General features: G+C 37.9%; 2 protein-coding genes across 6 annotated transcripts in view; one reads left to right on the forward strand and one right to left on the reverse strand.

Moving 5' to 3' along the window:
- The first annotated feature begins 29 nt into the window (after positions 1-29).
- Positions 30-7,347, forward strand: LOC144365747 (uncharacterized). The gene is made up of 6 exons (XM_078018507.1): positions 30-281; positions 1,041-1,228; positions 2,862-2,952; positions 3,327-3,740; positions 4,507-4,812; positions 5,098-7,347. Exons 1-6 carry the CDS (start codon positions 30-32, stop codon positions 6,373-6,375), a joined length of 2,529 nt encoding a protein of 842 aa, XP_077874633.1. The 3' UTR covers positions 6,376-7,347.
- Positions 4,589-26,931, reverse strand: part of LOC120889133 (uncharacterized) — a 53,462-nt gene continuing 31,119 nt past the window's right edge. For 4 of the 5 annotated variants that reach the window (XM_078019221.1, XM_078019219.1, XM_078019220.1 and 1 more), the window contains 2 exons: positions 11,807-11,885; positions 4,589-6,126 (listed from right to left, as the gene is read on the reverse strand). The gene's annotated coding sequence lies outside the window, so the exon portion shown is untranslated. Of the gene's footprint in view, positions 6,127-11,702; positions 11,886-26,931 lie in introns of all 5 variants that reach the window. The other variant, XM_078019218.1, reaches the window with a different exon arrangement.

Consider the following 26,931-nt stretch of genomic DNA (forward strand, 5'->3'; position numbering starts at 1 on the left):
AAGCCCTCAGTGAGGTTCAGGAAGAGCAGATGGCTGCGTCTCTGAAGGACGAAGGTCCCTCGAAAGACTTAAATGATAAGGCAAAGAGGCGCCTTCAGGTCCCCGTTTCAGAAAAGGGTGATGAGGATCTTAATTCTCTCTCCGAAGAGGAGGAGGAACTGGACAGGGAGATAGAGGAGCTAGAGGGTCAATTAAGGAAGTCAAGAGTTAAAGCACCTACAGCTCCAATCGCTGTTACGCTCCCTCCTTATAACCCTGATTGGGACGAGGACAACCCCGGGGCGGGGGGGGGGGGGGGGGGGGGGGAGTGTTCAGTGGCAGCCTAAGACGGCCCAAACTTTTCCAGTAATTGAAAACCTGGAGGCCGATGAACAGCCAGTCAGAGTGCATGTTCCTTTAGCCTTTAAGGATATTAAACAACTAAAGGAGGCAGTTACTAATTATGGACCCCATGCCCCCTTTACATTGACTCCCTTAGAGTCTTTCTCTGCCAGTCAGCTGACACCTAGTGACTGGAAACAGCTTTGCAGGGCTGTGTTGTCTGAAGGGGATTTTTTGTTGTGGAAAAGTGAAAATCAAGAGAGGTGTCGTGAGTGAATAGGGCCGAGTGAATCAGGACGCCGGCTTCCCACGGCGTAACCTTGAAATGTTAACAGGCTCAGGACAATATGCTATCATAAATCAGCAAATTAATTATGATCCTGGGGTCTATGCTCAGATAGCTACAGCAGCCGTTCAGGCTTGGAAGGCTCTAACTATTTCAAATGCTCAAACAAAAATTTCAAAAATTGCTCAAGGACCCTCTGAGCCTTATTCTGACTTCCTAGCCCAATTGATTCAGATAGCAGGAAAAATATTCCCTAACTTGGAACAAGCCACACTGGTCATTAACCAATTGGCTCTTGAAAATGCAAATTCCTATTGCCAAAATGCCATTAAATCTACCAGAGTAAAGAGTGTTGATGACATGATTCAAGCTTGTAAGGATATTGATGGAGCTCATATTACCAGATAGGTTCTGGCCGCTGCCCTCAAAACAGGAACAGGGGCCCGCACCGGGCCCCAGAAGCCAGAGTGTACGGGGCGGTCCAGAGACAGGGCAATGTTCGGGGAGTGGGCGACTCCGTCACTTTCCTCAGGCCAACCCCTTTCTATCTGTAGACTCCCCAAGGGAACGCCAGGAAGTGCAGGATGTACAGCTGCAGAGACAGAACAAGCTGCTACCTCAGTAAGATCTTGGCCAGGCGGGGAAAAATACAGACAAAATCAAACAAAATGCAAACAGCTAGGAAAACTTGGGGAACTTTTGCCCTGAAAAATGGGCAGTGGACTCCATGTTGTTTGCATCACCATGGTAACTATGGGGTGCCTGGCCAGAAGAGCAGCTTTCTGGTCCCACCTCCCACACTTTTGCGGGCTTCCGATTTGTTCTTCCACAGTCACTCAGACAGGACTTCTAGTCCCGCCTTCCAGCCATTAACCTGTACTTCTGTGTTTCAGATTTCTACCGGAGCTGCTTAGAGCCTGTATTTAAAAAAAAAAAAAAAAAAAAAAAAATGGCTACCTGTAAATGCTAATGAAAGATATCTTTTTCAGACAAAATTTAATTCCACATTTCTATGTTACAGTCCTAAATTTAAGCTAGTTCTAAGTTAAATAACCTGACTTTTTCTTTATAGTTGTGTTACTAAATAATGTTCTATTGCTGAGAGATATCAAATATGCTTCTTTATATTTTACTTTTAATTTTGGAGGTTATGAGGATGCATTTGCTCGCCACAGGAACAAGCCGGCAAAGTTCCTGTGATGACCAAAAAATCCTTATTCTCATTGCTAATTATAAAAATAAAAATGTATACTCAAGGATCTTATTTCAGTTACATCAAGTGACGTCACATAAAAGAGTGCACTCCTAGTTAAAAATAAATTAAAATGGATCCAAATATTTTAAGACCACGTGGTTACATAGTTAATACAATTATAAGTTATGTTCTTATTCTTAATATATATTATTTTTAGATATTTAGATAACCTATATTTGTTAATCATAAATTAATTAGCACATGCCTAATTGATTAGTTAATATATATTTGCCTAATTGTTTTTCTTCAACAGAAAGCCCATAATTTATGTTTTATATTTACATTTGTCAGATACTCTGCCTTTTCAGTTACAGATATTTGAGATAAATGTATTTACTATAAATTTGCTTTTAAGTGAAAATACAATCAAGCAGTTTCTAATTCTGAAGGTTACTGTTTAAACTTATAAGATGATAAATTATTATAATTATTTCTACAAAATATCTAAGGGTTTTAACTATATTTTCATTGATATTTCTTATAAAAGTATAATAATTTGTTTATAGATTCTAAGGTTTTCAGAAATTGTTCCAAAGTATAAAAAAAAATTTTTTTTTTAAAGAAAAAGATGCTTCAACAAAGAAAAAGCACACATGGATCCTAAAAAGAAGAAAGAAATCATCTTTGGGTAAAACAAGGTCTTTATATTCATTTTCCTAAGTAAAAAAGATTTTTATATTGTTATCTAAACAGATGATGTAAAAAGTTAGCACAATTAAAAAAGAGATTTATATATACTAAACTGACTATAATTAATTTAAGGGTATTTCAGATTATTTTCCTAATTTAACTATACTAATGTGAGCTAAAATTTTGTCCATATTTTGACATGATAAACACCTATTAAAATGTAAGTTTATTTCTTTAAAGAAAGATCCTTATTGCCTAATAATTCTTACTGTTTAAGATAAAGATTAATTTTGGTAAATAAATTCACATTGTTGATTAAACATTAAGTATATTGAACTATTAACTTAAACCCCTGTATGGCCTTTTGAGAGGAGACCCCTCACCCACCTCCCCGCGAAAACCTACTCCAGAAGCCTTGAAAGCACTTAGATTGATAGAGACAGCCTTACAAGAGATGCAGGTAATGCAGGTGGACTACTCCCAGTCCTTGTTATTCATTGTTCTGCCATCAAAACTCACCCGACTGGAGTCTTTTGGCAGACTGGTCCTATTTATTGGGTTCACTTACCTGCATCCTCCTCCTGAGTCTTGATACCTTTCCATGATCTAGTAATACAATTAGTTTGGAAAGCAAAATATCTACGAGATGCCTTGTTTGGGAAAACCTTTGATGTTCTCATATTACCATATAATCAAGACATTCTTTCTAAATTAAGACAGGAACATGATCTCTGGTGTCTCTTCTTCTGTAGTTTCATGGGACAGGTTGACAATCACTACCCTAAAAGCAGGCTCCTTGAAAGTCTAAAAACATGTCCAATAATTTTCCCAAAGATCCTAAAACAGGACCCTACTCTAGGCGCACAAACCGTCTTCACTGACGGGGCCAAAAATGGATTTGCTGTCGTCTTGGATGGAACCCAGGTCATCCGCAAAAGGGTGGCTGATTGCTCAGCCCAAAAGGTGGAAGTTGCAGCCTTGATATTGGCCTTACAGATCTACAATTCGGTGCCCCTTAATGTTTTCACAGACAGTCTCTATATCGCCAGGCTCGCCTCCGCGATTGAGACGGCACCTTATATTGGAAAAAAATCCACTCTCATGGACCAACTACAGACAGTACAGCTTCTTATATGGGCTAGGGCAGACCCCCTCTTCATAGGTCACATTAGAAGTCATTCCGGGCTTCCAGGCCCTCTGGCGTCGGGCAACACCATGGCAGACACTGCCACACATGCCACTAACCATGTATATACAATAACTGAGTATGATAAGGCCCTACAACTTCATAATAAATTTTACCTAAACGCACAAACTTTGCGCTTCTGCTCAGGATGTTCCCGGGATTAAGCTTTAAAAATTGTCTCCCTATGCCCTACTTGTACACCATTTATCCATTCCCCTTCTCTGGGAGTCAACCCAAGGGGCCTTCAGCCAAATGACTTCTGGCAAACTGATGTAACTTATATTCCTAGTTTTGGAAAGTTGTCCTTTGTACATGTCAGTATAGACACATTTTCTGTGTTTATCTCTGCTACTTTACATTCAGGAGAAAAGGCTAAAGATGTGATACAGCACTATGTAAAAACCTTTTCCTTTATGGGAACCCCTCGATGCATAAAAACAGATAATAGCCCAGCTTATACTAGTCAAACCTTCCAAAATTTTTGCTCACAGTGGGATATTATACACAAAACAGGAATCCCATATAACCCCCAAGGACAGGCCATTGTAGAACGGGCCCATCAACATCTTAAAACCTATTTGCAAAAAACAAAAGAGGGGGAGATATACCAGAGTTGTCAGGGACCACATGCACTATTAAATATAACTCTGTTCACTTTAAATTTTTTGCTCACAGATGCTGAAGGCCGTACAGCGGCGCAGCGTCACTTCTCCTCTCCCACCATGCAAAAGGCACAGATAAGGTGGAAGGATCTATCTACAGGAAGGTGGCAACTCCCTGCTCCACTCTTGGCTAGAGTGAGAGGAGCTGTATGTGTCTTCCCTCCAGGGACGGAAAAACTCATTTGGGTCCCGGAATGCTGCACGAGACAGGTGGACGCAGACTCAGGAAAGAACAACGACCCTGGGACTTCAGGTTCGGCCATTTTCATTTCTCCAAAGAAGTGACAGAATGAGTTTTGCGGGATGGATCTTCCTTATAACGGTCCTGTCATACAGGCCTGCATACGAAGGGCTAGATCCCCCACCAGGTAATATCTATCAACATCTTTTTGGGATCCCCTGCGAGTGCAGGGGAGGGATTTGGAATCAGGCCCCCAGTAGCTGGATTCAGACGGCCAATTGTGTAACCAAGGTAGCCTGCCTCCGGGCTGTAGTTCATCAACAAATTGGGGGATTTCACCACCCTAAGTGGGTATGCGTGAACAAACCAAAGATTAACCCCCCCTGGTCCCGAAAAAAACCTCAGTAACTGCTCCACAACTTGCACTTATACTTCAGCAGTTCATGTCTCTTGGTATGAGACGGCCTCGATTTGTGTACACAAGGGATGACAGTATTTTGAGGCCAGATTGACCAAGACCTGGTTGGGGGAGGGGGTGGGAGTGACTTTTCACTTCACTCTTTCTTTTTGGCCAAGGGGGAGTTGAATCTAAACTCCGGTTGGCTGGGTGCCAGGGTGAGGTTGGTAAGTCCTCCTGGTGGCCCACTGCAGCCCCTACAGGGATCTCTGATGGTGGGGGGGGGATCTACTGATTCTGTTAAACATCTTCAAGTTATCAAGCTCTTGAAACCACAGGTCCCTGACCTCATATACCACTCCTTGGTGCTGCCTAAGTCTCAGCTCCCAGATCTGGATGCCAATACGTGGGATATCTTAAAAACCACCGTTTTCTTACTTAACAACTCTGATCCCAGGCTTGCTAGTGACTGCTGGCTCTGCATAACAACAGGGGTGGTCATGCCTGTGGCGGTTCCTATCAATGCCACCATATCTGATGATGAGACCTGCCAGCCCGGGCTGCCTTTCAAGGTCCAACCTATGGGCACTTTTACAGAATGTCTCCTGGGTATGATGCAAAACAACATCTATGATGTTGATGTTGGAGTTACTTCTTTTGGAAATTGCTCAACAGTAAAAAATTATTCCTCACCCACTCCAGCCCTCTGTCCCGCTAACGGCACTGTTTTTATGTGTGGTGGGAACTCTGCCTTCCCTCAACTTCCTGCCAACTGGACAGGTGGCTGTGTCCTCACCTTGCTCCTCGCTGACATAACTATTGTCCCTGGGAATGAGCCCCTGCCCATCCCCAGCCTAGAGACTCTAGTGAGAAGACACAGGCGAGCTATACAGGCTCTACGGCTACTCGCCACACTGGGGATAACGGCTGCTGTGGGCACAGGCACAGCTGGACTGGGTACAGCGATACATTCTTACCGACGTCTATCTCAGCAGCTTATAGATGATGTGCAGACCCTATCTGGCACTATTGGGGACCTACAAGACCAAATTGACTCTTTGGCAGAAGTAGTCCTTCAGAATAGGCAAGGCCTAGATCTGCTGACCGCCAATCAGGGAGGGATTTGCTTGGCTTTGGGAGAAAGGTGCTGCTTCTGTGTCAATAAATCGGGCATAGTTCGCACTAAAATCAAGGATCTTCAAGAAGACCTAGAGAAAAGGAGAAAAGAATTATTTGAGAACCCTCTTTGGACTGGGATGAATGGGTTCCTGCCCTACCTTCTTCCCCTCCTGGGGCCCTTACTGAGTCTTCTTTTGATTGCAACCTTGGGACCTTGTGTTGCAAATAGGATAACTCAATTCATTAAGGACCAGATTAACATTTTAACCTCCAAGCCAATACAGGTTCACTACCAACGCCTGGAAATGGACGACTCCGCCCACGAGGTGTACTTATGACCCATCCGGAGATGAGATGTAACTGGACAGGAGCCAATACCCGAGCCCTCCTATGTGCCTGCTTTTGCCCAGGTCCCTTATTACCCTGCTGACTTAGTGCCATCATCCCAGACCCTTACATTCAGAAAGCTCCCTGGTCATAGCTATCCCACTGGCAAAGATTATGACTGGGATCCGCAGTTGTGTCCTGCTGGCCATGACATCCTAACTGAAAAGTGTCCGTTTACGTAGGACAAGAGCTGATCTTGTAGTACCCAGTGACAGGCAACTTCCATGCTTGCACTGCAACCTAAGCCAGGGGAATGGGGCCTCCCCAGAGACGGGTAAGCACTGTAAGGGCAGTGGACGACCTAAGACAGGGGCTACTTGATTCCCTTTGACATGCAAAAAACTAAAGAGGGGGACTTGCTGGTAGCAGGCCTTCCCTGGCCCCTGGGGCCCAGCCCCTAATTCCTTGTTCTGCATGGCAAAGTGGCCAGCTCACAGGGTCATGACACAGGCTTGCGGTTTCATGTTTATCTGCCTCAGACATATGTGCCTTTTGGGGAACATCTTGGCCTTCTCGGAGCTTTCTGATAAGGGATGATCACGGTAACCCAAGAGTAGCAGGTGTTATTCCTCCCCTGTTTTGGCTAAATTTCCACTGCAGTTATAGAAAGTATATAAGGGAACAAACTTTGATAATAAAGCGCACTCTGGAATAAATGTCCAAAAGTATAACTGCTAGGTCATATGATAAGAGTATGTTTAGTTTTGTAAATTCTGATAGACTATTTTCCAGAGTGTCCGTACCATTTTTCATTCCCAACAGCAATATATTACAAATTGGCTTCTCTGGGGGCTGTGGTGTGGCTCATCAGCAGAGTGCTCACCTAGCACATGCAAGGCCTGAGTTTGATCCTCAGCACAAATAAATAAATAAAGGTATTGTGTCCAACTACAACTAAAAAATAAATATTTTTTAAAGAATTAGCTTCTCTGCATTCTCACCATTTTTTTATTTTTATATTTTTAATTTTAAATCTTCTATTAGGTGCATTATAATATCTCACTTTAGTTTTAATTTGAATTTTTTGCTTCCTAACTAATGATGTTAAATATCTTGGATTCTGTTTTTTTTTAATTTAAGTCTCATGTTTGATAAAGTGTTTTTTACATTTTTGCTCATTTTCTAATTGGATTTTTTAATGTTGAATTTTGAGAGTTCCTTATATATTCTTGAAATGTGGCTTTCAATCATTTTTATCCCACTTGTTAGCTTATCTTTCAAACATCTTAACATGTTCTTTTGCAAAATAAAATTTTTAATTTTGATAAAGACCAATTTCTTAGTTTTGTTTTATTTTATTTATTTATTTTTTTATTTTTTTTGTGGTTCATGTTTCTAGTCCAAGGACCTTTTCCTTGCCCTAGGTCCCAAAAACTTTCTTCTATATTTGTTGATAAATGCTTTATAGTTTTATATTGTACACTTAAGTCTATGGTCCATTTTGGATTAATTCAGGGGGGTTAATGAGGATTTACTCTAGGAGCACTTTACAACTGAGATATATCCCCAGCCCCTTTCATTTCTTATTTTAAGACAGGGTCTATCTAAGTTGCTCAGGAGCTCACTGATTTGCTGAGGATGGCCTTGAATTTGTCATCCTCTGAGAATACAACAATGTGCCACCGCTCTGCTCCCAGCCTAATCGTTCTTTTGTTTGTTTGCTTGTTTGTTTTTTGAAGCTGTGAGATCTAGAGTAAGGTTTGTTTATTTGTTTATTTATTGCCTATTTTCATTTCTATTTTTCCCATTTCTTATCCTCTTGTGGGTTGCCTAGATATATTTTAGAATTCTACTGAGTTTTTCTAGGGTGCTTTTAAGTATATCTTTTTATATTTTTAAATTCTTTCTCTAAATATTACAATGTCCATATGATGCATATCACAGTGTATCAATATCAGCATTAACATCTCACCATATTAAGTATTTATAAAACTTAGATTTATTTTGATCATTTTACTCATCTCACTTTTAAATATAAATGTTAAATATTTCATGTATGTTTTAGGCACCATATCAGATAATATTTTAGTTTCAAATTCAAATAGTTTTAAAACTCACTAAGCAAAAGAATTAGTCTGTTAATTTATTTTTAACTCTGTTTTTGTGTACTCTCCCTTTTAATTCTTTCTCAAGAAAGCAGCCTCTTGTTAGTATTTCCTTTGTTTAAAGAATACTCCATAACTTTTTTTTTTTTTTCAGTATATGTGGTATTGGGGATTGAACCCAGGGCTTTGTGCATGCAAGACAAGTACTCTACACATTGAGCTACATCCCCAGCCCCCTTTTGGCCATTCTTAAGGGTAGTTCTAGCAAAAAATTCTCTTAGTTTGCTTTCCTCTAAAAGGCTTTGTTTCTCCTTCCTCCCCAAGCACATTTTCACTAATCTGGACATTTAAATAAAGTAGTGTCACTTCCTTGTGGTGTCCACGGTCTCAAGTTAAGAAAGAAAGAAAGAAGGAAGGAAAGAAAGGAGAGGAAAATTCACTTTAATCTTTTTCTTTTATAGGTAATGGAGCATGTCAGTCACTATAGCATTTTCCAAGACTTTTTGCTTTCTCTTTAACTCTCTCTGTTTCAATTATGATGTATATTGGCATAGAATTCTTTATGTTTATCTTGTTTTGAGTTTCTCTCAGCTTTTTGAATCAGTTATCTGTATCTTACACCAATTTGGGAAATGTTTGAGCCATTATCTCTGAGTGATCATTAGTAACTCCTCCTTATTTTCTAGGACCCCAGTGATATAAATGTTGGGTCTTTTATTTTTATTTCACAAATGATATTGATTACTTTTTACTAATGAACCATCACTTGTTCATGGTGGAGGGGTCATGTGGGTTTTTATTCAGTTTGCTAGTTTTTTGTTGAAGATATTTGTATATAAATTCATGAAAGAGATAGATCAGTTCTTTTCTTTTTGTGCTTTCTGTGTAGTTTTGGCTTTAGCCCCCTCCTGGTCTCATAAATTGAAAAGTGTTTTCTCCTCACTTGTTTACTCAGGGAGATTATATGGAATGGGATTAGCATTAATTTTTCTTTAAATATTTGGTAGAATTCTCCAGTGAAATCAACTGAACTTGGAGATTTCTTAAGATTTTAAGCTAGGGATTCAACATCTCTTGGAGTTGTTGGGTGAAATGATCACCTAATATATGTTGGGTAAATTTGTTATTTTGTGCTTTTTAGGAGATTTGGTCCATTTCATCTAAATTGTTAAATTTGTGCATGAAATGCCATTTGTAATATTTTTTAATACTTTTAGTTATTGAAGAATTTGTAGGAATATTGCCTATTTTAATTTTTATATTGCTAACTTGTGTCTTCTCTCTTTTTACATATGTTAGTCTTGCTAGGTGTTTATCATACTTACTGGTCATTTTAATAAAGATCAAACTTGCTTCTACCAGGTTTCTGCTTTCAATGCTGTTGGTATCTGCTCTGATCTTCCTTATGTTCTTTCTTCTGTTTGTTTTGGCTCCATTTTTCTAATTTATTTTTTCCTGTTTCTTTAGGCAGGAATTTAAATTATTGATATGATAATTGCCTCCTTTTCTAAGGTGAAGTATTTCATGTTTAAAACTTCCTCTTAGCCCTGAATTATCTGCATTTCACAAAATTTGGTATCTTGAATTTTCATTTTGGTTTAGCTCTCTTTAAAAGATTTTTTCTGAGATATCGATTACTCAGAAGTGAGATATTTAATTTCCAAGGGTTTGAAGATTTTCCTGTTATATTGTTTTCTAGTTTGATTCCACTATATTCAGAGAGCATAATCATCCTATATGGTTTCAATTGCTTTAAATTTGTTGGAGTTTTGTCTTTTGACTCAGGATACTGACTTTTTCTGGATTAATTGATCTCGTTAAAATACCCAGTATAGTGTTGAACAGGCATGACAAGAGTCATCCCCTAAGTTTAGAGGGAAGAATTCAGTCTTTCCCCATTAAGTGTGATATTATCTCCAAGTTTTTCATGAACCTCCTTTATCAGTTTGAAAATAGTTTTCATTTATACCTAGTTAGTTGAGTATTTTTTATCATGAAACAGGATTGGGTTTTGCCAAATGCTTTTTCTGCATCCATTCAGATACTCATCCAGACTTCCTATGATAAATCCCACTTAAGCATGTTTTACTCATGTGTTTTACTCAGCTTTTTAGTTGCTGTTACTAGGACACTCTGCAAGAACAATTTTGGAGGAGGTAAAATTTATTTGGGGGCTCATGGTTTCAGAGGTGTCTCAATCCGTAGACAGCCAGCTCCATTCCTTGGGGCTCTAGATGAGGCTGACCTCCTGACAGAAGAGTATGGCAGAGGGAAGCAGCACACATGATTATCAGGTAGCAGAAAGAGACTCCATTCACCAGATATAAAATATATATGCCAAAGGTATGCCTCAGTGCTCACCTCCTCCAGCCAAATCCTCCTGGCCTTCAGTTTCCACTGAATTAATCTCATCAGGGGATTAATTTCACCATTCAGGTTAACACTCTCACAACCCAATCCTGTTTCCTCTAAACCTTCTTGCATTGTCCTACACATGAGCTTTTGAGGGACATCTCACATCCAAACCATAATAGCATGGTACGTAATCTTTTTTATATGCTGCTAGCTTCCATCTGATAGCATTTTGTTGAGAATTTTGGGACTTGTATTTCTTTCTTGTGCTATCTTTGTTCAGTATGAAGGTAATATTGGTCTTATAGAGTGAGATGTGAAGCACTTCACCCTCTTAATTTTTGAAGAGCTTGTAAAGATTGGTATCAACTTTTCTTTAAATCTTTAGTAAAAATCCCTAATAAAATCATCACCCAAAGATGTTTTAAGTTAAAAAAATTATCTTTGAAAACAAAGCTTTAGTGAAATTTATATTCTAAAACCTGTGTTGAATTAATAATTTGGCACACCACTTTGGTTTCCATTTCAGAAGCATTAATACAATTTATCATTCTTTTGTGAAAACATAGGCCTTGTTTTCTAGGGAGCACAATTTGGAGGTTCCTCTTTTTTTATGGTGTCAAGGACATACATTCTATTTGTAGTGCAGGATTTCTAATAAAATCTTATTTTAAGGGTACTTTTTCAGGAGAACAGTCCAGTCAGAACAATAGAAACAACACTAGAAATTTAAGTATGAAATAACAGGAAATAATAGGTGACAAAGGTGCTGGAATATCTAGAAAAAAAATGGTGGTGGGGTTTAGGGAGCAAGAAGGTATCATAGAGCTTAGAAAATGAGAGCTTCGAAACTGCTCGGATTCCTGACTTGGAGAACACACCTGATGCTTCATCCGATGTTTCACCATTTGCTGATTCTGGAACACTAAGGATCATTCTGCATAGAAGAGTTCTGCTGCATCTGGACTGTAGAGTCCAGACTTACCTGTTCTTCAGCAACACAACTACCACCACTGGGTATGAACGAGGAACCAGAAGCTTCTCTTTATCTTTCTGATCTTTTGCTAGAAAAAATGGAGCATAGGAAATATAATTTGTAGTCTGCCAGCCCTGGCCACACACAGCAAATATACAGAAGCAAATGAGGAGAAATCCAAAATGTTTCTGTGAAACTTATTCTGAAATTAAACATTTGATTCAAAATACCTTAAACAATAGGACAAGTAATAATGATATTCTCTGCTGGGTGATTTTTTAATTTATTCCAGTGTTTTAGATTAAAAAAAATATCTCCTATATATATAGCAGAATCATTTACTTATAGCTTTTAGTTAAGTCAACAAAGAAGATTTATAGCTTAACTTGGCAGAGGGCACTATACAGAAATGAGAAACTGCCAGAGAAGACAATAAAGAGGTTTAGCCTTTTCATGTACTCAGAATATGAACCTGTCTCTGTTTTAGAGAAGAGCAAAGAATAAGATTTTTATTATAAAAGTCCTCAATTTATTCCAAAGGTGCATGTGGGGATAGTTTTATAAACCACTGAGGATTACTCTTTAAACTATATTTCACACCTGTGCCTTAAGAAAACTCACCTAGCTCAGATCATCCTAAAATAATTTACAAAAATCTGTAAATGTATTTATTCACCCAATATTTCTTTTTTAACTCTATAATTTACACTATAAAATACCCATGGCTTATTAAACAAAGTTTCCATAATTATTTCAAACTCTAGTCCATTTTAAAAAGAAGAAATATATTAGGAGCAAAACCTAATGGAAATCTTTTAAAATATTTGTTTTCCTTCACAGTTCTCTGTCTGGAGCCAGGTGCAGTGACACACACCTGTAATCCTAGTGATTCAGGAGGCTGAGGCAGGAGGATTGAAAATTCGAGGCCAGTCTTGGCAACTTAGTGAGGACCTCAACAACTTAGTGGGACCCTGTCTCAAAATTTAAAAAAAAATAATATAAAGGGCTGGGATGTAGCTCAGTGTTTCAGCTTCTGTGTTCAATCCCCAGTACAAAATAAATAAATAAATAAATAAAGTTCTACTATCTGAAACCTTATAAAGAGCAAAGGGAGATTTTCAGAATGACTTACAAGTGATTGCAATGCAATGAAGTGATTTGATTCTCTGGATTCAATCTGGAACCTAGGTAAAAGGTCTCTTTTGGTGTCATAAATACACAATGAAAAGACATATCTGGTCCAATGACACCATCAGCTTCCCCAAATTCAGAGAGTATGTCTCATACATAGACACACATATGCCAAAAATAACCAGTGGCACTGAAGTGGGTATCCTGGAGAACTTTGGCAGTGAAAACAGCAAGGCACACATGTTCTCTCACAGAGATGTGCCGGGGCAAGGAGGAGACGACTTGTCATGTAAAAAGAGGACCTCACCTCATACTGCCACTCTACACATGTATCCATACTGAAAGATAGAGAAAGAGAGTGGAGAATGGCTGCTTGATTTTGACAATGCAACAAGGAAAACTGCCACAGTCCCGCTGCAGCAAAATAGCCCGGGGGAGGGGGGGGTGTGACGAAAAACTTGTGTACATTGATACAGCAGGAGTAGGAGCCGTTTATTGTAGGACAACAGAGCTATTTATACATTACACACAGCTTATCTAATTAACATAAACTAGATACATCAGTCAACCAATAAGGAATCTCCACACTTAATGGCTCGCTTTTGTTACTTCTCAAACCACTCCATCTGGCATTTTGCCAGGCACCATCCAGACTTGTTTACGAACTCTAACATTACCCTGGCAAAATGCCAGGTGTTATTTTGACTTGTTTACAGACCTTAACAGAAAACTTCCTTTGATGGTGCCAGAGGATGTTAAAAACCTAGGCTTCCCATCAATGGGTGAATGGGTAAAGAAAATGTGGTATATATACACAACACAATAATTACTCAGCTAAAAAGAAGAATGAAATTATGGTATTTGCTGGTAAATGGATGGAGCTGGAGAATATTGTGCTAAGTGAAATAAGCCAATCCCCCCAAAACAAAGGCCAAAAGTTGTCTGTGATATGCAGATGCTAACACACAGTAAGGGAGGTAATAGGGAAAAATAGAAGTGCTAAGAGCCATAGCCAAATAGTAATGATGCATGGCATTTTTGGTAGAAAGGTGATGCCAGCAAGCCATTGAGATGATATGATTATGTTAAGATCTGCATTCAAATGGATATTAGACCCCTGCTGTCCACCTCAGCCTGCTACTTTGGAGCTCTAGCGGGACTCCCAAAGGGTTCCCATTAGTTGGGAAAGTGCGGTAGGAGGGAATTCCGGAGGAGGGATTTCCTGTTGGGGTAGTGTGGCCCGGGAGAACACCGCGTGTGTGGGTTGGCATATTTCCCGGGAGCATACAGGGCATTGGCAGGAGTTTCAAAAATAAAGTTTGTTCCTGTTTGAGTGGCTCGTGATTTTGTGCCCAGCCAGACTGCGGCATAAAAGTTCATTGGATTAGACAAAGGGTACTGAAGGGAAGGGAGAGGCAATGGGAATAGGAAAGACAGTAGAATGAACTGGATATAATTTTCCTCTCTTGTATATGAATACAGGGCCAGTGTAACTCCACATCATGATCAACCATAAGAAGGAGATACTAATTAGAATAAGTTTTACTCCATGTATGTATAACATGTCAAAATACATTCTACTGTCATGTATATCTAAAAATAACAAATAAAACAAACAAACAAACCCTAGCTTTATTTGTGGACAAGGGGCACCCCCAGAGCTGTATCAGCTGGTTCTTTTGTTAAACTGACTAAAGATCAGTGTAGAACTAAGCTATCAAAAGGGGGAAGAAATGAGCTACCAATACCAGCCAGCTCAGGCACAGTCTTTCTTTACATTTCTCAACTGTAACTGCCAAAGGAGGAAGAAAGAAAATTCAGAGAATTAAAAAGGAATTACTAGCAATAGACACTTATTCTTTTGACAGTAGGAGAAAATGTTGTATATTGTGGAATGCCAAAAAGTGATGGGATCACTTTAATAGAGCAAAATATTTTTGTATTTTTCCTCAAAATATTTTTGAAAACTTAAATGGGAAAAGAGAAAAAACATTTCAAAATATATTTAAAAAACATGATTTATTTTCTTTAGCCTTTTAAATAATGTTTATCCATCAGTATCCTAATTGAAAAATGAACTTAATTTTCTCCAAAAGAATAAAGAAGTATTTTTTGTCTTATAAATGAATTTATTTCTATTCACTTAAATTATACACACATTATTTGCTAGTTTTATTACATTTAACCTATTGACTTATTTTTCATAACATACTGTAGATATTGAATTATCCATCCTATTCAGGATTAACAAATTACCGTACTTGAGGAAAACTGTTCTGATAAACATGTTTATAATGACCACACATCTAATATTATACTAGATTTAATAAATATAAATACAAGATAAATACAAAATAAAAGCTGAATTTCATCTCTCTACCTACCTACCTACTTACCTATCTGCTTATCTTTTTGTTAATAATTGATTCATAACTACTTTATTGATTCATCTCTCTACCTACCTACCTACTTACCTATCTGCTTATCTTTTTGTTAATAATTGATTCATAACTACTTTATTGATTTATTATCAATAAACCATTACTTCCAAGCCATAGACAATTTCTATCCCAGATTCTTTTGACTTGGGCACAGTCTGTTCAGTTTTCTCCTCAGAGCTGATTCAGAGTATGATTGTCATGGGGAAAACATATACTAAAAATAAATGAGGAAGAGGAAGAAAAAAAAATTATTTTTTATCTGAAACCAAGTTCTAATTTGGCATCCAAATTAGAATTAAATCTAATTTTGCTTTACCGTTTGTTATGGTTTGGATATGAGGTGTCTCCCAAAAACTCACACGTGCGACAGTCCAAGAAGGTTCAGAGGAGAAATGATTATGTTGTAAGTCTTTTTTTAAAGAGAGAGAGAAAGAGAGAGAGAGAGAGAGAGAGAGAGAGAGAGAGAGAGAGAGAGAGGGAGGAGAGAGAATTTTTTTAATATTTATTTTTCAGTTTTTTGGTGGACACAAGATCTTTATTTTACTTTTATGTGGTGCTGAAGATCAAACCCAGTGTCCCGCACATGCCAGGTGAGCGCATTACCACTTGAGCCACACCCCCAGCCCTGTTGTAAGAGTCTTAACCCAATCAGTGATTTACTCTGGATAGGGATTAACTGAGTAACAACTGAAGTGGTAGGGGTACCTGGAGGAGGTAAGAATTGGAGCATGGCTTTGGGTGTATATTTGTATCTAAAGAGTGGAGTCTCTCTTTGTTTTCTGATCACCATGACATGAACTGCTCCCTCTGCCATCCTTTCCTGCCATGATATTCAGCCTCACTCCAAGCCCTGAGGAATGGAGCCAGCCCTTCTATAGACTAAGACCTCTGAAATGTGAGACCTCAAATAAACCCTTCCTCCCTCCTCTACAGTTATTCTGATCAGATCCTTTAATCACAGCAGTGAAAAAACTGACTAAAACATCACTACATCCCCAGCCCTTTTTAATTTTTAATTTTGGAACAGGGTCTTGCTAACTCGCCTAGGGCCTCACTAAATTGCTGAGGCTGGTCTCAAACTTGAGAACCTCCATCCTCAGCCTTCCAAGTCTCTGGGATTAGAGGTATGAGGCATTCTTATTTTATTGGGCAATCCTGCATACATCCAGTTGTGCTTAGGACAGACAGGCCTGGCTAGTGCATGACTTCTCAGCATTTGCTAATCTAACCTTTCACTCTCAGAATGTCCTAGATTGAATGTTAGATTATATGGTCAATTTGTGCATGCCCAATATAGAACACAACTGAAGGCGAGCAAAGGAACAATGGAGGATAAAGGAAATAAATAACTACAGGAATATTTTTAAATCAGAAAACAAAGCAGAGGAAAGGCTAACCAGAACAAATTAGAAAATAGTTGCTTTGAAAATCAGAGAAAATGTTAAGTTGACTTCTACAGGAGACTAGTGGAGGTTCTCATTGCAGCAAGATGGTGCTGATACACTTCTCATGCTTAAAACTCTTTATTGTGTGCCATGCAGAAAAAAATGGAACAGTGTCCAATAAAAAGAATTTGGAGTAGAAGGGAGCATATTGCTTTAAATAAGCTAAACCAATCAAGTGATTATTAACTGATTATAAACAAAAAAATAAAGAAATCATCAATTAGGAAAATAGACACTAATGTAAAAAATAAAGTGTATTTTCTATTTAAACATAATAAAGCCCCTTATATAATTTAGAAAATATTGAATTATAATTAAAAACAATCTCTCCTTCCAACTGAAATATTCTGTCCAAAAGGTAGTAGAGAGAAAGTGATTTTTATTATTGAATAAACATTGAATCAGAATGTGATGCATATCACAGATCATTCACTTAATGATTGCAGACAAAGTTCTCCTACCTGCCCTTAGGAGAGCCCAGCAGATACAATGCATTATTTATATTTTCAAAATAAACAATCCTTTTTCAGGAAAACCAGTAGGAAACTACTATTAGATACATAGTTCATCCTAACTTTAAGCAGGTAATTTTTTTATTAGTTGCTCAAGACAATACAATGATCTTGACATATACGTTTGATTTAAATAGGGTATGAATTCTAATTTTTCCGCGTGTACAGATTGCAGGATCACATTGGTTATACATCCATGTGTATACATACAGCAATCCTAGTGTCAGTTGTATTGTGCTGCCCTCCCTATCCTCCACTCCCCTCCCCCACCCCTCCCATCACTATTCTCTACCCATTCTACTGTGACACTTATCTCTCTCTCTCTCTTTTTTTTCTTCCCTTCACACCATCGTATATGTATTTTGTGAACCCATGAGGGTCTCCTTCCATCTTCCATGCAATTCCCCTTCTCCCTCCCTTTCCCTCCCACCTCTTTTCCTTGTTTCCTGGGAATCTTCTTCTCATGCTCTTCCTTCCTACTCTGTTTTGAGTCACCTCCTTTATATCAGAGAAGACATTCGGCATTTGTTTTTTAGGGATTGGCTAGCTTCGCTTAGCATAATTTGCTCTAGTGCCATCCATTTCCTTGCAAATGCCATGATTTTGTTATTTTTTTAATGCTGAGTAATATTCCATTGTGTATAAATGCCACATTTTTTAATCCATTCATCTGTTGAAGGGCATCTGGGTTGGTTCCACAGTCTAGCTATTGTGAATTGTGCTGCTATGAACATTGATGTAGCTGTGTCCCTGTAGTATGCTCTTTTTAGGGGTCTTTTGGGTATAGTCCGAGAAGGGGAATAGCTGGGTCAAATGGTGGTTCCATTCCCAGCTTTCCAAGGAATTTCCATATTGCCCTCCAAATTGGCTGCACCAGTTTGCAGTCCCACCAGCAATGTACAAGTGTACCTTTTTCCCCACATCCTCGCCAGCACTTGGAATTGTTTGACTTCATAATGGCTGCCTTTCTTATAGGAGTAAGATGGTATTTTAGATTGGTTTTAATTTGCATTTCTCTGATAGCTAGAGATGGTGAGCATTTTTTTGTGTACTTGTTGATTGATTGTATATCCTCCTCTGTGAAGTGTCTGTTTAGATCTTTGGCCCATTTGTTGATTGGATTATTTGGTTTTTTTTGTTGTTTCTTGTTTAACTTTTTGAGTTCTTTGTATACTCTGGAGATTAGTGCTCTATCTGAAGTGTGGGGGGTAAAAATTTGTTCCCAGGATGTAGGCTCCCTATTTACCTCACTTATTATTTCTCATGCTGAGGAAAAACATTTTAGTTTGAATATGTCCCTTTTGTTGATTATTGATTTTTAACTCTTGTGCTATAGGTGTCCTATTAAGGAATTTGGAGCCCAACCTCACGAGATGGAGATTAGGGCCAACTTTTTCTTCTATTAGATGGAGAGTCTCTAGTTTGATTCCTAGCTCCTTGATCCATTTTGAGTTAACTTTTGTGCATGGTGAGAGAAAGGGATTCAATTTCATTTTGTTGCATATCGATTTCCAATTTTCCCAGCACCATTTGTTGAAGATGCTATCCTTTCTCCATTGCATGCTTTTAGCACCTTTGTCTAATATAAGGTAGTTGTAATTTTGTGGATTGGTCTCTGTATCCTCTATTCTGTACCATTGATCTACCTGCCTGTTTTGGTACCAGTACCATGCTGTTTTTGTTACTATTGCTCTATAGTATAGTTTGAAATCTGATAACACTATACCACCTGTTTCACTCTTCCTGCTTAGAATTGCTTTAGCTATTCTGGGTCTTTTATTTCTCCAGATGAATTTCATGATTGTTAAGCAGGTAATTGAGTAACCATCTGTGTTGGCAAATTGACCTTGCCCAGAGGAAAAACACACTCCTCCTATTGTTATGAGAGAAGATAGTTGTGCAACTTTGAGCCAAGTGTCTATTGAAGGTGAGCTCCTAACCTCCCACAAGAGCTGAAGATCTCTACTAACCTTCCTTGATATTCACATTTGACAGCCATGCATTGCAGGTTCCTGAGACCCTCAGGGTTGAGAAAAGGCCTATTTAGATTTATACATGTTTCAAAGAGAGGAGAATATATTTAGAAGTATAAACTTTCTAAAGGAAGTGTCCTGAGACAGAAGAGGAAATCCTTCCCTTAATTTCAATAGCAATAATTTTCTTATTTTAAAATTTTATTTGTGCTTACAAAAATCTACAGAAAAGTTGAGAGAACTTGATGCAACTGACACTTAAATATAGTCCCATTAGTATTTTGGTATATTACATATTGGGGAATTTTTGTTTCTTTCTTTTTTTAATAGATTTTACAACACAACATGACTTTATATATTTGATATTTTTCTCTTAACATTATAAACATCATTTTTAGTGGCATTGTTTTAATGGTGGCCTTATATTTTGCTTTATAAAATAGATACCTTGGTAAATAGCATATTTACTATTTTCCCTTTGGCAAGTTTATGAGGACTAGTATTTCTGAATGAGTAACGTAAAGCTTTTGATAAATGTTGTTGGATTACTAAAACTATATTTTTGTAAATAACACAAAATGTTTTATCCAATAACTCCTTATTCATTAAGGAATTTTATAGTTCCTATGATTTTTAAAGTGACTTTAAAAAGTCCTTATTTTTATTCCAATGACAAACATTAAAACATTGGAAACCATCGAGAAGCATAAAAAAGAATATTCCCATTGTTTTCCCCCTTTATAAGAAGAGTCCATCCTTATTTGCCCTCACTGGAAGAACAAATGAACCATCATTAATAACACCATATTCCCTATCAAAGAAGAGAAGAAATACTGGGTGAATCTCAAGTTACCTTCAACTATTCTTTATAGCCTTAACAAACACCTGTAATAATTTTCTACTCATTAGAGAAACAGAATGTTCAACTTCATGTGAATATCTGAAAAATGGATTTTTAAATAATCCAGCTGGTTTTATTACATGTTTTCCTTCCCTTTCTCCAAGCTGTTAGGTTTGTCCTAGATATTTACTAAACTCTAGAGACTTCATTGACCCAAGTATTCTCTGATGTCCTGTGCCTGATGGATTTAAAAAAAAAAAAAGTCCCTAAAACAAAGCACCTTTTCTCTTTTCCCACACCATCCCCAGCTTTTCAGTTTTTATACCTATTTAAAGTTCCTTTTAAAGCCATTCTGGCTTGATATGGTCATTCTGCAGTCAGAGACTCAAAGCTGGGTCCTAACTTTTAAAGCTAATAGTGCATAACAGTCAGCATTTGATCTAGTGCAGTACTGGCTTTCCAGAATAAAGATAAAAAGAAAAATTATCTAATTTTTTTCTAAATATCAGAACATCACTCCTCTTAGTTAAAATGATTCTGTTTTAAAGAATCTCAATTGTTATTTGCAATTAACAACAATAACAAAAAAAATCAGGCACCCTCTTCTCGTATTACTAATGAATGAATTCAGTCTCAAATATGCGATAATCTGGAAACATTTCATCACTGCATAGAATCTAATTCATCAAATGAAAAATACTTTTGTTCATATTGAATAGAAAGGACAGTTGACCAGGAGATAAATATTTTGAGGAGACAAAATATAAGAATGATACACCATTTTCAAACATTTTAGGATATAGATGGAGAAATAAGTACTTATACATAAAGTGGTAATTAATCTGTATAATAAATCGTTGTATGGTTTGTATCTGGAATATCCTTCGAAAGCTCATGTGTGGAAGACCTGGCCCCCAATGCAGGAATATCCATAGTCGAGGCTTTTGGGAAGTGGTTATGTCACCACAGTTCTATCCTCATAAGTGGATTAATCCATTCAATATATTAATCATTTGAATTGACTCCTGGAAGAAAGTGAACGTTTGTGATAGGTAAGGCATGATTGAGAGAAGTCAGTTACTCACTGTGCAACCTTGAGGACTATAACTTGTTCTTGGCCCCTTCCTCCCCTCCAACCCTCTCTGCTTCTGGCTGCCATGAGCTTTACTCTGCCATGCTCTTCAGTCTTGATTTTTCTGCCTCAGAGTCCAGCTGACCATGAAGAAAAACCTCTGTAACCAGCAGTTAAAATAAATCCTTCCTCCTCTAAGTTGTTCTTGTCAGATATTTTGATGACAGCGATAAAAAGCTGACCAATATTAATGTTATTGGACAGAAATTATAATCATACACCTAGCATTCCTGCAACCTTTTTTTTTTTTTTTACAAAGTGTAACATTCCCAATTCAGTAAATGTGGCATTATTACCACCAGTCAATGGATGAAGAAATTGATTAGGTTAATGCTATAACCCAATCATTTTTCCTCCAAACCTTTTTGCATGGTTTCACATGTGAGATTTTGGGGAACACTACATCTAAACCATAACATTCTGCTCCCTGCTCCCAAAAGCTTACACTCATCTGACAATGCAAAATATATTTATTTCATTCCCAAGAGTCCCCATAGTCTCAACAGTTATGAGATTGAGCAAAGTTCAAGTTCAAAGTCTTCTCTGAGACTCAATGTGATCTCACATTGTGAGCTCCTGTAAATTTAAAAGCAATTTACAAGTATCCAGTACATAATGATAAAAAGTAAACATTTCCATTTGCAAAATTAGGAGCATAGATAGAAGGGATAGGACCTAAGAAAGACCAAAATCCATCTGGGCAAACAAGTCCTATAGCTCTACAACCAGCATCTGAGGCACAAGGCATTGTGATGTTCTCTTCAAAGGGCTTGTCTAGCTCTGCTCCCTGTGGCCTTTTTGGTTGCAGCCCAAATGGCCTTTCTGTTGACTTGTCTCTGCTATTTCCTAGAAGTATGTCCCATGTTACTGACATTTATTAATTGTGGGGAATCTCCTTTGCAGCTTTGACTTCTTCCTCACTTCTCCACACTTTGCCTTCTCAGGAAGTGCCCACAGGGACTCCAACGTTGCTGCACTTTGCCTGGCCTCCCAGGCCTTCCTTTGAAATCTTGGTGGAAGCCTCCATGAACCCCTAATTCCAGCATCCTGCATTTCTGCAGAACCAGCAGCACATGGTTGACACCAAGGTCTGCTGCCATCTCAAGCAGCCATCAGGCCTCCAAGCCTCCAGGGACCTTAGCTGCAGTGGGCTTCTGAATGTATGAGTAGTTGAGCATGTTGAAAAAAACTTCCTAGACCCCCTTGTGCAAGAGTGCCCCACTGGTCTCTTCTCAAAATAATTTTCACTTTTGCTCCCTTGAGCTTGAGATGGATGTGTTCTTGCCAGCTTCAGAGCTGCCCTCAAGCCATCTTTCTTACTGTCTCTAGGCAAATCATTTCTTTAGTGGGGGTAATGTCTTTTTATTATTATTATTATTATTACTTGTTCAAAACATTACAAAGCTTTTGATATATCATATTTCATACATTTGATTCAAGTGGGTTATGAACTCCCATTTTTACCCCGTATACAGATTGCAGAATCACATCGGTTACACTTCCACTTTTTACATACTGCCATACTAGTGTCTGTTGTATTCTGCTGCCCTTCCTATCCTCTACTATTCCCCCTCCCCTCCCCTCCCCTCCCATCTTCTCTCTCTATCCCATCTACTGTAATTCATTTGTCTCTCTTGTTTTTTTTCTTTTCCCCTTTCCCCTCACTTCCTCTTTTATATAATTTTGTATAACAATGATGGTCTCCTTCCTTTACCATGCAATTTCCCTTCTCTCTCCCTTTCCCTCTCCCCTCTCATCCCTGTTTAATAGTGATCTTCTTCTTTTGGGGGTAATGTCTTCAAAAACTGCAGCTTCCTTAGCTCTAGTTTACTCCTGCCTTTCAAGTCGACGTTTTCCAAATCTTTCTGCTCTGCTTTCTGCTCCTGATTATCATAATAAATTTGGCAAAAAGCTGCCAGCAATATCCCTGCCACTGCTTGAATGCTCTGTTGTCTAGAAATTTTCTCTGATAAATTAAGAAGTCCGTTGCTTTTAAAATCAACCTTACAGAGAGTCTCAGGATATGGGCAAAATGCAGGCAACTTCTCAGCCAGAACACAACATGAATGGCCCCTAGTCCCACTACTGATAGTGTCCTCCTTCTCCTCTAAACCCTTTTGAGGCCTTTCTTCACTATCCATGGTCTTTTTGGCATTCTGGTCTTCTGAGCTCCTACCAGAATCAGCCATTAAGCTCCACTTACAACAATCCAAAGAATTCCAGCTTCCATTACTAAGAATCTCAAAATTCCTCCAACAAATTTCAGAAAGCTCCAAAAGCTTCTGAACCACATTTTTAGGTTAGTCACAGCAAAACTCCCACTTCTGGTACCAATTTCTGTTTTAGTCAGCTTTTTTGCTGCTGTGACTAAAGGACCCAACCAGATCAATTGTAGAAGAGGAAAAGCTTATTTGGGAGCTCTCAGTTTCAGAGGTCTCAATCCATAAAAACAGACTCCATTCCTTCGGGATCAGGTGAGGCTGAATATCATGGTGGGAGAATGTGGCACAGGAAAGCTGCACACATGATGATCAGAAAGCAGAGAGAGATTCCACTCTCCAGATAAAAATATATACCTCATAGCCATGCCCCAATGAACCACTTTCTCCAGCCACATCCCACCTGATTCTAGTTACCACTCAATTAATCACATTTGGGATTAACCCACTAATCAGGTGAAAGCTTTCACCTGAGTTCAAACTCTACTACTAAGAAAGAAAGAAAAAAGAACTTGTACCCTTTTCTGAATACTCTATCCATTACTTTCATTACAATATAAAGAAAAAAAAGAATGAATAAGGTTAACTAACACTCTGAAAACATTTTATGATCATTTGTTCTCTAAACCTTCTTGCTTTGTCTCAGTGTGAGATTTTGTGGGGCATCACATATAAACAATAATATTTTAAGGGATATTAACTTTCAACTACTTTTTTTTTAGCAATACTCAGAAATTCAAAGAACCATTTTTTGGATAAGAAGCTTAAGTCATTATCAGTTCTGATAAAATGTCTCTATAGTTAAGGGCCTTTAACATTTTCTAAGGAATAGTCTTGCCTCTCAGAAACTTTGAGATGTCTAAGAAATTGAGGAGAAGCATGGCCCAGAAGAAGGAAATGGTATAACAGTAACAACTGGCTTGTTGGGGTTGGGCTCTAAGACCCACATCTTCCAGATCAGAGTTGACATCATGATCTTTCTTCTTACTAAGGCAACATGATAAAGGCCTACTCCATTTGTATTCTATTTTCAAAAGAATTGAACCAGATGCAATGGCAAATACCTATACTCCAAGTGACTTGGGAGACTGAAGTAGGAAGATTTCAAGTTCAAGGCCAGCCTAATAACTTAGTAAGACCCTGTTTCAAAATAAAAAATAAAAAGAGCTGGGGATATAACTCAGTGGTAAAGTTCCTCTGAGTTCAAACTCTACTAAGAAAAAAAGAAAGACAAAAGAACTTGTACCATTTTCCGAATACTCTATCCATTACTTTCATTACAATATAAAGAAAAAAAATGAATAAGGTTAATTAATACTCTGAAAACATTTTCAATGCTTAAATAATTGGAGGGAAATACTGAAGCAACATAATAGAAAGATGCCCTTAAAACCAGTTATAGAGGAAAAACTATATATGCTTTAAATCATTTCTGAAGTTAAAAGGTGAATGACCATAAAACAATTTGAAATATCACAAATTAACTACATATATATAGTCTACAATTTGTGATGGTTTTATTTATGATTTTTGATGTTCTGATGATGCAAAACCATACTCATTCATAAATGTACTTTTCATTTCTAGTACAATATTCAATAAATTATATGAAGTATTCTTGCTTCATTGTAAAACATTTCGGTTTAGATTAATTCACCCAACTGTAGTCTAACGTGAGTGTTCTGAGTATGTTTAAGGTGGCTAAACTAAACTAAGCATTTTGGGTTCATGATAGTTTTAATTTACAATAGGTTTATTGGCATATAACCTCATTATAACTCAAAGGGTACCTGTACATATGAGATATCAACAGAGTAGAAATTACATACTAGACAAAATAAATAATAATATTTATGATAACAGATTATGTCATAGCCAGCAGATGGCGATTTAGCAAGATCCTAGGCTTTGCTATATTCCATTCTATAGCCTAGAAGAAACAGATCATCTCTGATAAAATTCTGGTGATACTACAAGCCCTTGGGGAAAGAAAATGTAGTATTTAACAGAGAAACCAAAAATAGTCAGGAGTATGAATTTCCTCTAGATTCAATGAAAATAATAAGTTTAATGTTTTTTTTAATAAACCAAAATATTCAAAAAGAGTGATGTGCCCAATCCTCAGGGGGAAAAATACTTCATTCATTTTATTTTAAAAATATTTATTGAGATCTTTCATTGTGCCAGGCACTGTTCTATATCTTACTAGATACAACGTTGAGCATAACAGATCAAATTTCTTCTTTCAGATGCTATATTCTAGTGGAAGAAGAGATATTGAAAACAAATACATAGAACACGGCATGGTGACTCATACCAGTAATCCCAGTAACTCAAAGGCTGAGGTTAGAGGATCTCAAGTTCAAGGTAGCCTGTGCTACATAGACTCTGTTTCAAATAAATCAATGAAGATTAGAGAGAGAGAGAGAGAGAGAGAGAGAGAGAGAGAGAGAGAGAGAGAGAGGGAGGACTGGTTAAAGTTGGGCTGGGGTATAGCTTAGTGGCAGAGTGCAAGCTTAGTTATGCACAAGGAAAAAAGTACATACATAAAAGGTTAAGGATGTCAGAAAATGAATGGAAAGAGGATAGGGTATGCTGGCATGGGATTTAATTTAAATAGAGTAACTAGTGAGGCCTCATTGAAAACAGTATTTAAACAAAGATCAGAAGAGGGTGAGAGAGTGGCCTTTATAGGAATCTACATAAAAGTGTTCTAGGCAGAAGGAATAATAAGTGCAAATGTCTGGAGGCAGCAGCAAGTGTAGTGTGTTTGAGGCACTGTGCAGATACCAGTGTGGCTAGAGGAGTTGAGTAAAAGAGAGACTCTGCAGATACTAGAGGGCTTTCACTCTGAACAAAATAGAAGGTTATTGCAGGGCTTAAAGCAAAGGAATGGCATGATATTACACATTTTAAAGGGATCTTATATATTTTAAAGGGATCTTTCTGACTGCTGTGTTGAGCATTAAAAACTAAAATTTAACTTATAATTCTTCATCCTCAACCGAGCGTGTGGCTGAAAAGTGGTGGTAAATTTGGAAATGACCTATCCATCCTTTGTCACCTTGGCAACTTCTGACCAGTGGTACATAGAGAGGCCAGCTGGTTGGGATTTGGTGCTTCCGTTCCATACTGGAGAAGGATAGGAAGGGGTGGGCAGCAAAAGCTTATCATTGACAGGTGCAGGTTGAACTATTTATCTCTCCTCCTACTGCTACTAAGGTGAAAATAAGCTTCCTCTGAAAAGCAAATAAATAGCATTTTCAGTAATAAAAAATAAGGAGGTTTCTCCCTTTCAATTACTTTCTCTAACTACTGTAGCACATAGTCATCAAAATAAAATGCAAAATTCCAAACCTGACATCTGAGGCTGCCTCAGCACAGCCTTGTTCTTTCCCAAATTCTTTATGTTTGCTGTAAACAGATCAAGGACTTCAGCC

The sequence above is a fragment of the Ictidomys tridecemlineatus genome, chromosome 8 (genome assembly GCF_052094955.1).
Source record: "Ictidomys tridecemlineatus isolate mIctTri1 chromosome 8, mIctTri1.hap1, whole genome shotgun sequence".
Taxonomy (NCBI): domain Eukaryota; kingdom Metazoa; phylum Chordata; class Mammalia; order Rodentia; family Sciuridae; genus Ictidomys; species Ictidomys tridecemlineatus.

What these genes read in the sequence shown, in the direction of transcription:
- LOC144365747 (XM_078018507.1), top strand. Translation starts at nt 30, where the DNA reads ATGGCTGCGTCTCTGAAGGACGAAGGTCCCTCGAAAGACTTAAATGAT. An exon ending in GGGACGAGGACAACCCCGGG is followed by an intron (nt 282 to 1,040) that starts GCGGGGGGGGGG and finishes CCCTCAAAACAG; the next exon opens with GAACAGGGGCCCGCACCGGG. An exon ending in CAGAACAAGCTGCTACCTCA is followed by an intron (nt 1,229 to 2,861) that starts GTAAGATCTTGG and finishes TGGCCTTTTGAG; the next exon opens with AGGAGACCCCTCACCCACCT.